The sequence below is a fragment of the Microcaecilia unicolor genome, chromosome 9, assembly GCF_901765095.1.
Source record: "Microcaecilia unicolor chromosome 9, aMicUni1.1, whole genome shotgun sequence".
NCBI lineage: Eukaryota > Metazoa > Chordata > Amphibia > Gymnophiona > Siphonopidae > Microcaecilia > Microcaecilia unicolor.
The window spans coordinates 89,115,104-89,127,453 of NC_044039.1; the positions used below are offsets into that span (position 1 = coordinate 89,115,104).

The 12,350-nt window shown below is 44.8% G+C and overlaps 1 protein-coding gene across 1 annotated transcript in view; it reads right to left on the reverse strand.

Annotated features, from left to right (window-relative positions):
• Positions 1-12,350, reverse strand: part of LOC115477066 — a 79,927-nt gene that overhangs the window by 60,723 nt on the left and 6,854 nt on the right. Inside the window, exon 2 of the mRNA XM_030213681.1 lies at positions 10,959-11,009. Coding sequence (XP_030069541.1) covers positions 10,959-11,009 — 51 coding nt within the window. The remainder of the gene's footprint in view (positions 1-10,958; positions 11,010-12,350) is intronic.

Genomic DNA, 12,350 nt, shown 5'->3' on the forward strand with positions numbered 1-12,350 from the left:
ATTTAATTTTATTAAAACACCCTCTAACCCTTCCCCCCCAAAGGAAAAAAAAAACCTCCTCTCCCTCTCATCCCATTCAATTTTCAAAAACTCAAACCGAACAGTGAGTTATAAAAGGCATCCGAGTAACCTCCCACTGTATCAAAGTTTGATATCTTATAGCCCACAACCTCTCCATTTCACAAATATACCACAACTTATTCAACCAGGAAATCAAGGAAGGAACTTGTGGAGACTTCCACTGAGCAGCGAGCGTAACTCTAGCAGCTGACATAGCATGATGAACCAAAACACCCTGGGATGTGGTTAGACCTGGAGGAGTACCCGGAAACAAGAAAAATTCTGGGGACCACTTAATAGATTTTGAAAGCCATTTCTGGAGTCTATTTTGAACTGCCTTCCAAAAGCAGGGTTGTTTTTAAAGCACTTTGCTTTGTATTTAAATTTTAGATGATACCTGCCCTGAAGATGGCTCCCAGTTGGTGAACTTGTTAAAATTTAGAGAGACTACTAGGAGTTGCAACTACTTGCTGTTAGCTCTCCAGTCTGTCAAGGGTATATGGTTTAAAACTATTTTTTCTAAAGCTTTCTTTTTTGTTGCAGTTCAATACTGGAATAAACTTCCTTCTGATCTTCGACTAATAGATAATTATTTCTTGTTCCATAAAGTCCTAAAGACTTGGGGGTTTTAGTATTATTGTATTCAGCTTTTGAATTTGTTTTATTTGTAATTCCTGATAGTTATCAGTTTTGAATTTTTGTATATTGTAACTCGCCTTCAATCTAATTTAAGAGACTTGGTGAGTAATAAGTCCCTGTTAACATAAAGTAACATAACGTAACATAACGTAATATATTGCGGTAAGCACTAATGTGTGCTTACTACACATTAGAATCCACCACTGTGAGGCGCACTCAGGCATCCCGTGGTAGTTTTGTGTTTGGCACAGGTATATAAAATATTTTTTAGTGCTGGGGGTGTATTTGGGGGCAGAGAGTAAGCATGCCCAGCGCTAATCAGTTAGCGCAGCTGCACCCCTGCACACTAACCAATTAGCGCATGGTTAGCAATGGCTCATGTGCTAACTGGGAAATTAGCGCATGACCATGAATGGGGGAAATAGAAAATGTGGCCATTTTACTGACACACCAGGGGTGTAGTCAGAACTCAATGTTTGGGGGGGTGGGGGGTTCGGAGACCAAAGTGGAGGGGCATAGTTTGGCCCGCCTACCTGCAGCAAACCCCCGCCCCGCTGCAACCCCACATACCTTAGCTGGTGGGGGTCCCCAATCCTGCCAGCTGAAGCCTTTCTCCAGCACTGTTCTCTGTGCATTGCTTGCTTTGCTTCCCCTCACATTGCGTGCATGCTTGGTTTTAGTGAAACTGAGCTTGCACGAAGTGTCGAGCATGCTTAGTTTCATTAAAACCGAGCATGCACATGACATGAGAGGAAGCAGGGCAGGCAATGCAGAGAGAAAAGGGCTGGAGAAAGGCTTCAGCTGGTGTGGGTTGGGGACCCCCGCCAGCCAAACCAGGGGCCACGGATCTAATTTGGGGGGTCCAGGCCCCCAAGGCCCTCCGTAGCTATGCCACTATGCCACGCTAAGTGCAGGGGCAGCCCAAGACAGTCTGTCGCCTGAGGCAAGGGGATGGTCTGCCGCCCTGACTCCCCCCCTCCCCCCCAGTCTGACATCTTCCCCATCCTTCCATGAATTTACCTTCTTTTCTGGCTTTCCAACAGTCAGGTTGGCAGCGGTTCCCATATGCTGCCCTGTCACCGGCCTTGGTCCCTTCTCTCTACTGCGACCCACCCTGCTTCTGAGGAAACAGGAAGTACATCAGAGAGGCGGGCTGTAAGAGAGAAAGAGTCGGTGGCAGGGCAGCATATGGCAACCGCTGCTGCCATGACTTCTGGAAAGCAAGAAAAGAAGGTAAATTTGGGGAAGGGGAGGGCGATGTCAGTGTGCAGCGGGCATGGGGTTGGATGCCGTTCCAAAAGAGTGCAACCGGAGGCCCCCGCCTCAGGTGACCTAATGGTAGGGCCGCCACTGGCTAAATGTGGCCTTAGTGTGCAGCAGACCCACACGCTAGTAATAGCACAGGCCACTTTTTAGCACTGCTTAGAAAAAGGGCCCCTCAGAAAATTGTTTAAAACATCTATATATTATTGACATTATAGTTGCTTGGGTGCGCTTGTCTCATGGTATAGAGAACATTTGAACTCTGATTCCAAAAAGCTGCACAAATGAAATTTTTGTGCACCCAGCCTACTAAAAATTAGAGGAAACATCTTCAAGCAAAAGTATTCTATCTTGACTAGCACTTCACTCTGCACAACAATACAAATAGATTTATTTTAATTCAGCTTCACACATAAAGACATTCAGGGGTCCTTTTACTAAGCTGTGGTAAAAAGTGGCCTGAAGTAGTGTAGGTGCCTGTATTTAGTGTGCGCCAGGTCAGTTTTTACCCCGTCTGCAAAAAAGGCCTTTTTTTAATGGGATGGGAAAAGGGCCTGTGGTAAAACTGAAACCAGCGCATACACAAACCCAGCCTAAGCCCTTAACACCACCCATTGTTCTAGTGGTAAGGGCTCATGCGTTACATGTGCGGTGACTGGTCAGTGCATGTCAAGTGGCGATTACCGCTGGAAACGATGCGCATGGGAGGAAATAAATAAATAAATAAATCATCCAGGCGGTATGGGCGCACACCAAATCTGAAATTACCACCAGGGGGCATGGTAGCCTGGTGGTAGTCTCATTTTAGCGCATGCTGCATGCGCATAGCGCCTAACGCTCCTTTGTAAAAGTGCCCCTCCAGTTCTTAAACTCCATATATATTTATTGTGAATACAATTGTAAATACAACTGGAAGCTTGCAGTTTACAATAAAATGAAATGGAAACAGAACTAACTTAAAAAAAAGCTCTGATCTGTGTCACAAACGGCTTGAGGTATTCTTGAAATATTCAGTGGAATCTGGTGAAAAAGCAGCGCTTTCTGCAGGGTCTCATAAAAAATAGAAGCCATAAGAGCTGCAGGCTTAGCTAAAAGTTATTGACAGAAAATGGAGGGGTTCTTACGTAGTGAAGCCAGGACTCCCAAAATGCACGATGGCACATGCTAGAGTTAACTGAGCAAATCAAGGGGTCCTTTTACCAAGCTGTGGTAAAATGACCCCTGCGGTGGCATCAGTGTGCAAGTTTGCCATGCGCCAAGGCCCCTTTTTATCATAGTGGGGAAAAGGAGGTAAAGAAGGTTTTTTTTTGAATGAAGGAAATGACCGTGCGGTAAGTTAAGCACTTGCTGTGCGGCCATTTCCTAGGGGAGCCCTTATTGCCTCCTATTTAGGAGGCAGTAAGGGCTTCCACACTAACCCAGCGGTAACCAGCACTGGGTAAGCACCTAGCGCTAAAAAGTTTTTTTTCAGCGCTGGAAATGGCGTGCAGCGTACACTGGAACTACTGCTGGGCTCCTGCGGTAGGGCAAATGTCTTCTAACATAGGCAAATGCAATATTTGATATGACCAATAGGTGGCAGCATAACATAGAAACATACAGTTAGAGCTGTGCATTTAGAACAATAAGGGGTCCTTTTACAATGGAGTGCTGAAAAATGGCTTGCGGTAGTGTAGGCTCAGGTTTTGGGTGCACGCCGATCCATTTTTTAGCGCGCCTGTAAAAAAGGCCTCTTTTTTGCCGAAAATGGACGTGCGGCAAAATCAAAATGGATGTGCGTTCATTTTGGGTCTGAGACCTTACCACCGGCCATTGATGTAGCGGTAAAGAATCTGGGCGGTAATGACCTACACGCATCAAATGCCACTTTGTGCGCGTCCATTCCGTGCACCAGAAAATAAAAAATATTTTTCAGACACACGTAGTGCCAAAGTTGAAATTACTGCAAGGGCCATGTGGTAACCGGGCGGTAACTCCAATTTGGCACGCGTTCGGTGCACATAGGCACCGACATGGCTTAGTAAAAGGGCCCCTAAATCTGTCCTAGCGGCATCCCTACCTTCCCTTACTGGGTATCTTCCCTCTCAGCATGAACAGACCACTTTCTAATCAGAGTTTCTCTAATTGACAACCTAAAACATATGGGTCCTTCCAGAGTTTGGAAGGAGATCAAAAGGAAGAGAAATCTGAGAATTTCTTAGAGGCACTAGACTATCTCAATGGAGTTCAAAAGATGAAAAAAGCTATAAGCATGATAAACAAACACTCGCCTTTAAGAAGCTGCCAAGTCACAGCAGGGCCTTGACCCTTATCCTATGACTTTTTAAATTCCTGAGGTGTCAATCATGTGAAACTTTGTCAAATACCATCTGAAAATCCAGAAACACCATATCAGCCAATTCACTCTCTGCACAGAGCAGCAATTACAACTACAGATTCTTAAGCATTATGGAAGAAAACTGGAAAGTACATGGTGTAAATCTTGCCTTGACGAAGACAGACTAAACTGCAGAAAACACATGATAATTACTGCCAAACAGAACCATAAACCAATCCAGAAGCACTGTACATACTTGTAACAAGAGTATAAGATCTTACAGTGATAGGAGAACTGAACTGGAGTCAGAAACATAGGAAACGTCTCTTAATAGTAGCATTGAAGGGCAGCAAAAACACGGGGCATTGGAGCTACCAGTAAAAATAACTTGCAATGTGTTCAGCTGGCTGCAGGGTAAAAGCTGAAGCTGGAATTTGATTTGCAAATGCTCTGGCCATGGTGAAAGGGAGAAGAACCAGGAATAGTCTAAGGAAACATTTCTTTACAGAAAGGATGGTAGATGCATGGAACAACCTTCCAGTGGAGGTGCTAGAGATGAGGACAATATTTGAATTTAAGAAAGTAAGGACCAAGTACAAAAGTTCTCTTAGGAAAAGAAAGGGATAGTATAGCATAGTAGTTCGGCAGACTAGATAGGCCATATGGATCGAGGCTGGAGTGGGCTTCGACGGCAACTCCAGTAGTTGAGAAATAGGGTTGGTGCCGGGTAGACTTCTATGGTCTGTGCCCCAGATTCAACTCTGGCCACCTTGATGGACAGACTGAATGGACCGTTGCAGGTCTTTATCTGACGACATTTACTATGTTACTATCTGCATCATTTTCTATATTTATGTATTTATTAGGATTTATTTACCGTCTTTTTGAAAGAATTCACTCAAAGCGGTGTACAGTAAGAATAAATCAAACATAAGCAATAGACAATTACAGCAGTAAAAGTATTTAAATAACAATACAAAATATGGTATAGTATACTACTTACAATGTCAACACAACATGTAATAGAACATTGTAATAGACAGTGTAGGGTATAAGGAAAGATGGAACATATAGATAGGTAAGAGAGTAAAAGGAGTTAGAAAATAAGGTGACTAATTTAAAGAAAGTTACTCATGAGGTCAGAGAGATGATTAAATGTTATCTCAGCTAGGGGAGTGGATAAACATGTCCTGCTGCAATATGTGTAGCCTGTGTCACTCCTTGTTTGTGTGTGAGACTAATAAGTTAGTTACTTCTTCCATTAAAGACCTGATTGAAGAGCTAAGCTTTCACCTGCTTCCTGAAGCAGAGATAGTCTTGTGTTAAGCGGAGCCTTTCAGGGAATGCATTCCAGAATGTGGAGGCTACTCTGGAGAAGGCTTGCTTGCGGGAATCACATCGTGTAATGTCTTTTGGAGAGGGTGTGGTTAGGGATACCCGTTGGGAGGGCTTTAGTGTCCTTGGAGGTGTGTAGAGGGTCATTCTGTCCTTCAAGTACTTGGGGCCATTCTCTTTAAGGGCCCTGAAGATCAGACATAGAGTTTTAAATTTAGCCCTCTATTGTACTGGTAGACAATGAAGTTTTTGCAAAATGGTGTGATGTGGTCACGTTGCTTGCAACCTTCTATGAGTCTTGCTGCAGCATTCTGAATCAATTGGAGCTGGTGCAGACCCTTTGTAGTCAGACAATTGTAGAGTGCACTACAGTAATCTAGTCTTGATGTTATCACAGCATGCACAACTGGGATAAGATTTTCCTTCTCAGTGTAAGGAGAGAGGCAGCATAGTTGTCATAAACAGTAGAAGCAGTTCTTGAAGGTTGCTTGGATTTGGGGAATCAGAGTAAGTGTTGAATCTAACTGTATTCCGAGGTTCCTGACTTGTGATTTGAGGGGGAGTTCATACTTCCCAAAAGAGATTTTGATGTCAGGTACGCGTCCACTTGTGTTAGGGACCCAGAGAATCTTGGCTTTACTTGGGTTCAGGCAAAGTTTGTTGTGTTTAGCCCATTATTGAATTGATGTCAGACAGGCAATCAGTTTATTCAGGGCTATAGGTAAGTCAGGTTCAAAGGATATGAGTAGCTGCACATCGTCCGCTTAGATGTAGAACTGAGTATACATTGATCTAATCAGCTTGGCTAGTGGCTTGAGTTAGATATTGAACAGAATAAGTGACAGTATCGATGTTTGTGGTACCCAGTGCTTTTTTTGTAGAAAAAAAGGTGCCGGTACTCATTGTGGGCGGGGTCACCACATATGGCTCCACCCCTGTTATAGCCACACCCACATTAGCCACACCCCTTATACCAGCCATGGCACATATAAACAGACATTGAAAATATTATAGTAGTATAGGAGAAAAAAATAATGTGATTTTTATTATAAATAATTTCTGTAAGCTGTTACAGGTCCAGTATCCCCAGTGGGATACTAGACCTGTAACAGCAGATGTAAATTCTCAAATTGGACATATTCCAGACACTAAAATGAAAATAAAATGATTTTTTCTACCTTTGTTGTCTGGTGACTGTTTTTCTGATCATGCTAGCCCAGTATCCGATTCTGCTGCTATCTGTCCTCTTAACTCTGTTTCCAGGGCTTCCTTTGCATTTATTTCTTTACTTTCCACTTTTCTTCATCATTTCTTGCCCTACATCCGTAAGTAAAAGCTGGGTCCTACTCCGCAGACTTGACTGTCCAGTGGATCCAGCTTCTGCCTATTTTCTTCATCCATGTGCAGTTTTTCTCCTCTCTTCCTTTTCCCTCATCTCATCTCCTTCCTCACTCTTCCCTCCCCTCCATCCACCCATGTCCAGCAACCCTCCTCTCCCTCTGCCCCCTCCAGCCACCCATGCCCAGTGATTCTCCTCTCTCCCCTGCCCTCCCCTCCATGTCCAGTGATTCTCTCTCCTCTCCCCTCCATGCCCAGCATGTCGCCTCCATCTTCTGCCCTCCATGCCCAGCATGTTGCTTCCCTCATCCATGCCCAGCAATTCTCCTCTCTCCCCTGCCCTCCCCTGCCCATGTCCAGCATGTCTCCTCTCCCCCTGCCCTCCCCTCCATGCCCAGCATGTCGCCTCCCTCCCCTGCCCTCCCCTCATCCATGCCCAGCACTTCTCATCTCCCCTCTGCCCTCCCCTCCTTGTCCAGCGATTCTCTCTCCCCTCCCCTCCATGCCCAACATGTCGCCTCCCTCCCCTAATCCATGTCCAGCACTTCTCCTCCCTCCCTTGCCCTCCCCTCAGCCATGCCCAGCACTTCTCATCTCTCCTCTCCCCCCTGCCCTCCCCTCCATGTCCAGCGATTCTCTCTCCCCTCCCCTCCATGCCCAGCACATCGCCTCCCTCCCCTGCCCATGTCCAGCATGTCTCCTCTCCCTCCTGCCCTCCCCTCATCCATGCCCAGCACTTCTCATCTCTCCTCTGCCCTCCCCTCCTTGTCCAGCGATTCTCTCTCCCCTCCCCTCCATGCCCAACATGTCGCCTCCCTCCCCTCATCCATGTCCAGCACTTCTCCTCCCTCCCCTGCCCTCCCCTCAGCTATGCCCAGCACTTCTCATCTCTCCTCTGCCCTCCCCTCCTTGTCCAGCGATTCTCTCTCCCCTCCTCTCCATGCCCAGCATGTCGCCTCCCTCCCCTCATCCATGTCCAGCACTTCTCCTCCCTCCCCTCAGCTATGCCCAGCACTTCTCCTCTCTCCCCTGCCCTCTCCTCTGCAAGTCCAGCGATTCTCTCTCCCCTCCCCTCACCTACCCTCCATGTCCAGCACGTCGCCTCTCTCCACTGCCCTGCCCTCCCCTCTGCAAGTTGTGCGAACCGGTCCGGAAGTGAAAGCAGCAAGGCAGGCACGCAGCAGACAGGTTCCTCTCTTCTCGCGTTGCTTCCCTCTCAGTGCGTCCCGCCTACGAAGGCGCTAAAGGGAAGCGACACAAGAGGAGAGGAACCTGTCTGCTGCGTGCCTGCCTTGCTGCCTTCACTTCCGGACCAGTTCGCGCGACTTGCAGAGGGGAGGGCAGTGGAGAGAGGCGATGTGCTGATGGAGGGTAGGTGAGGGGAGGGAAGAGGAGGGGACGGAGAATCGCGACGGGTAATGTTATTTAAACGGAGCGTGGGGCAGGAACGGATGGGAGCGGGGCCTCACGAAAAAGGTGCCGGTATGCTGTACCGGTGTGCATCGGCACAAAAAAAGCACTGGTGGTACCCCACAGTTAAATGCCCATGGTGGCGATGAGGTGCTGCCAAATATTATGGATTGTTGCCTTTCTGATAGATAGGATCTGAACCACGCAAGTACTGTTGATACCTGTTTCTGCCAGTCATGCTAGCATGATATCATGATCCACAGTGTCAAAAGCTGCTGAGAAATCTAGTAGTACTAACACCAAGGCAAACCCCCGTCTCGGTTTCTGTGAAGATCATCTAGTAGGGATATGAAGAATGTTTCTGTTCCATAACCAGGTCTGAATCCAGATTGACATGGATCTAGCCAGTTTCTCACTTCTAGCCAATCAATGAGTTGAACATAGAAGTTTTTCTAGAAATGAGATGTTGGATACTGGCCAGTAACTTTCAAGTTTGTCATGGTCAAGGTTGTTCTTTAGCAAAGGGTGAACCACTGCCCTTTTCAGTGCTGTTGGTTGTTGCCCATTAGAAAGAGAGGAGTTCACAGTTTTAGTGGCACCTTCTATGAGGCCCATACTGCCTGCTGCACTATCTTTGATGGGCAGGGGTTGAGGGAGCAAGTAGTTGGTTGAAGATCTCTTAGTATTTTGTCAAGGCTCTCCTCTGTTATTGGGTTAAGAGCGTCTCATATGTCTCTGTCAGGAGGGGGTGAGTTTGTGCACTCCTGGTTAACTGATTGGAGGCTGGGAGGGACTGCCTGCAAATCCTGGTGGAGACTTTTAATTTTGTTGGCAAAGTATGCAGCATAATCATTGCAGTTCAGTTTTGACTGGGCAGGCTGGTTTTTGTTGTTACTATGGGGCTCATTTTCAAAGCCCTTAGACTTACAAAGTTCCATAGGTTACTATGGAACTTCGTAAGTCTAATTGCTTTGAAAATACGCCTCTATGTAATCATTGGAGAAGGTGGAGTATTAGGTTCCCAGTAAAATGCATGGTTTCAAGTGCAAGTTTAAACTGAAGAATTTATTGTCCAATTCCAATTAGGATTAATTTTCAAATCATAAAAATGACAAATAACTAACACATTCCTTCACCAAGGCAATTATTTATTTATTTATTAGCATTTATTTACTGCTTTTTTGAAGGAATTCAGTCAAGGCGGTGTACAGTCCCAAGCTGAAATACGGGCTTCCTTAGGACATGGAGCCAGGATTATGCTCAGCTTCTTAAGTTGAAAAATAAAAATCAAACAGAAAAGTAACAAGTCCAATTCAGTTCAAAGCAGTCAGTTTTAAGTTAAGTAGTTTGAGTCAGAATATTCACTTTCAGGTTAGGCTTTTTAGCTTGGGGTTAGTCAGCTTTGCTCTGCTGTAGCCTGGGGCTAGGCAGCCCCCCAAATGCTGAACAGCTTTCAATTTTCTGGGAACAATTCCTTCCTAATATCACCTATTTTTAGGGTCCAGAGACCAAACCTGTTCCTTAAAGCGTAGTTTATTGATTCTTCTTTCAAGTTCAATAGGTCTCTTCATTTGCACAAATATGTATTTACTAACATCACCCAGTAGATGGCAGTAGAGTTCCTGCTTCTTAGTGAAGCGGGTCTTATTTGGGTGAGATAATGTGTGCAACTGTCAGACCCAGGAAGTAAGTGGATATGCATGTGTGATGCGGCAAGGACGGTGGAATGTGTGACCATATTGGCATGGTGAGTCAGTGATATTTGTGGTTTGGGTTAAGATAGAGCATGTAAGAGTACTGACTTTGGGAATCAACAGATGCGTGTGGTATGCTGTATCTCTGGAAGTCAATCTATATGAGTCTGTGGGTGTGAGAACTGTTGTATAACCAAATGACTTCTAGGGAGCATTTCTTTTTTTTTTTTAAATAGAACTGTATTGGCCAGAATATAAAGAATGGACTCATATATAAGACAACTCACTTTCCCATCGTAAAACAAATTATAAAAATATAAACTCCTCTTTCTGTCCTTCCATCTTCCCCTTTGTTTCTCTTCCATCTCCCTTTCTTTTTTCCCCCCTCTTTCTCTTCCTTATCATTTCCTTTATATCACCCAATCCTCCCCCCTCCCCCAATCTCATTCTTTTTCCCATATCTCACATTGTTCTCAGTGCTGGGGTGACTGCTGTTTTTCCTACAGGCTCCAGGCAGACCACTGTGTTCTTCTCTACTGACCCTGCTCATTCTTCTGAGCCCTTCTAGCCCAAAGGAGGTTCACTGCTGCTTCAACTACAGACCTCATTCATGCCCTGGCTCCTTTCTGCTTCCTCTGCCAGCCCTCTCTGCTGTCTAAAGTTAAAGACATTGCTTTTTCTCTTCTGACCCCTTCTTTCACTTTCCCAGGTCAGACTGTTGGAACTAATCAAACTAGTTCATGGTTATAAAAGAAGGTGCAAGGAGCTTTAAAATTAAAATTTGAATTATAATGCGATCAAACATTCCAGTTTCTAATGTTGTTGGGTACCATTCAGTGGTTCTTTTTTTGTGTGTGTTTGTTTGTGTCATGTGGTGAACTAGGGCAATGTACCCCACATACCTCCTCTGTCAGATGCTGCAGACGTTTTTTATCATTTTTCAGAGTTTTAGCCTGTAAAATAGAAAGATCTGCGTTTCAGACCATGGTCAGGCTGGGATTTCAACAAAATCTGGAAAATAGTCTCAAAAAAACCTAACAAGCAGTTCTTTGAAGCCTTTTAACATTGTTAGTATTTTATACAAACACAAGCTCTTAGGGGTGACCCTTAAGACATGCTACTTTAGCACAGGTCCCATTTGATGTAATGATGAGACCTAGTTACTAATAACTGGGGTTAACAGTAAAATAACATGTCTTAATGATAGCCCACATTGATAACTTCCTTACTCTGCATCTAAACTCACACACAAAAACTTTTCTTGGTTTCAATACAATTAACGTGTACATTTTGGCCAGAAACATCACAGGCACAAATTACAGACTTTTGATCTTGTAGACCCTTTCCTGTTTCCTCATTGTAAAAGGAAGCTGTAGGAATGGCGGGGGGGGGGGGGGGGGGGGGGGGGGGGAGTTTCAATTCTAGACCCTTTGGAGCAATATTCAGGGGACAATCACTGCATAAAGATATCAGTATAAGTTATACAGATATTTTTATGCTAATATTTAGCCAATTTGTTCATATAAGTTGGACCGCTGAATATGTGGTCCTAAAATTATCCAAATGAGTTATCTTTAAAAAGCTAGGACTGCTATTTATATGGTCTACTTACATGAATAGATTTATCTGGAGAGCAGCTAAATATTGCTGCCATCAGCATAAATTTAGGCCTCATCCCTAGGATGCCCCTGGTCCCTTCTCAAATTAAATTGATACCTTTAGTGCATAATTAAGTTATATAGACAAAATTTATCAATTTAGCAATCCTGCACTAGTCGGTCACTCAAAACAAACACCATGTCTCTGGCCTGGAGTTCAGAGTTAACGTTCTGTGCTTCAGTATTCAAACAGTTGGGTCTTACTTAGTCCTAAAATCCAAAGTTAAACTTCTCAGCAGGATTCCATGATAAACTTGCCCTACTTTATTAGAGCTTCTGCAGCTTACACTTCTGTGGTGGAGGACTTCTCTTTTCTCTTCAGGGCCTCCTTGTTCTGTCCTGCCACAGGGCTTTTAATTTCCTACTAGAGAGTTACACGGGACAGAAATTTCACCCATCCCCAATGGAATCTAACCCATACCTGCTAAGATCCATTCCATCCTCACAATTAACCGCTTTCATCCCCATCTGTACCTGCAGGAGTCAACACTATTATCTACTTGCTTGTAGCCCTCTATTTCCTCCCAACTCCAACAGCCTCCCATGTTTTTTTAGTGGTATTCACTGCTGTCTTTCTGGGTATTCCAAGTTTCATTCTGGTGCTCCAATGGCATCTGTCTGTATGTTTCAGGTCTC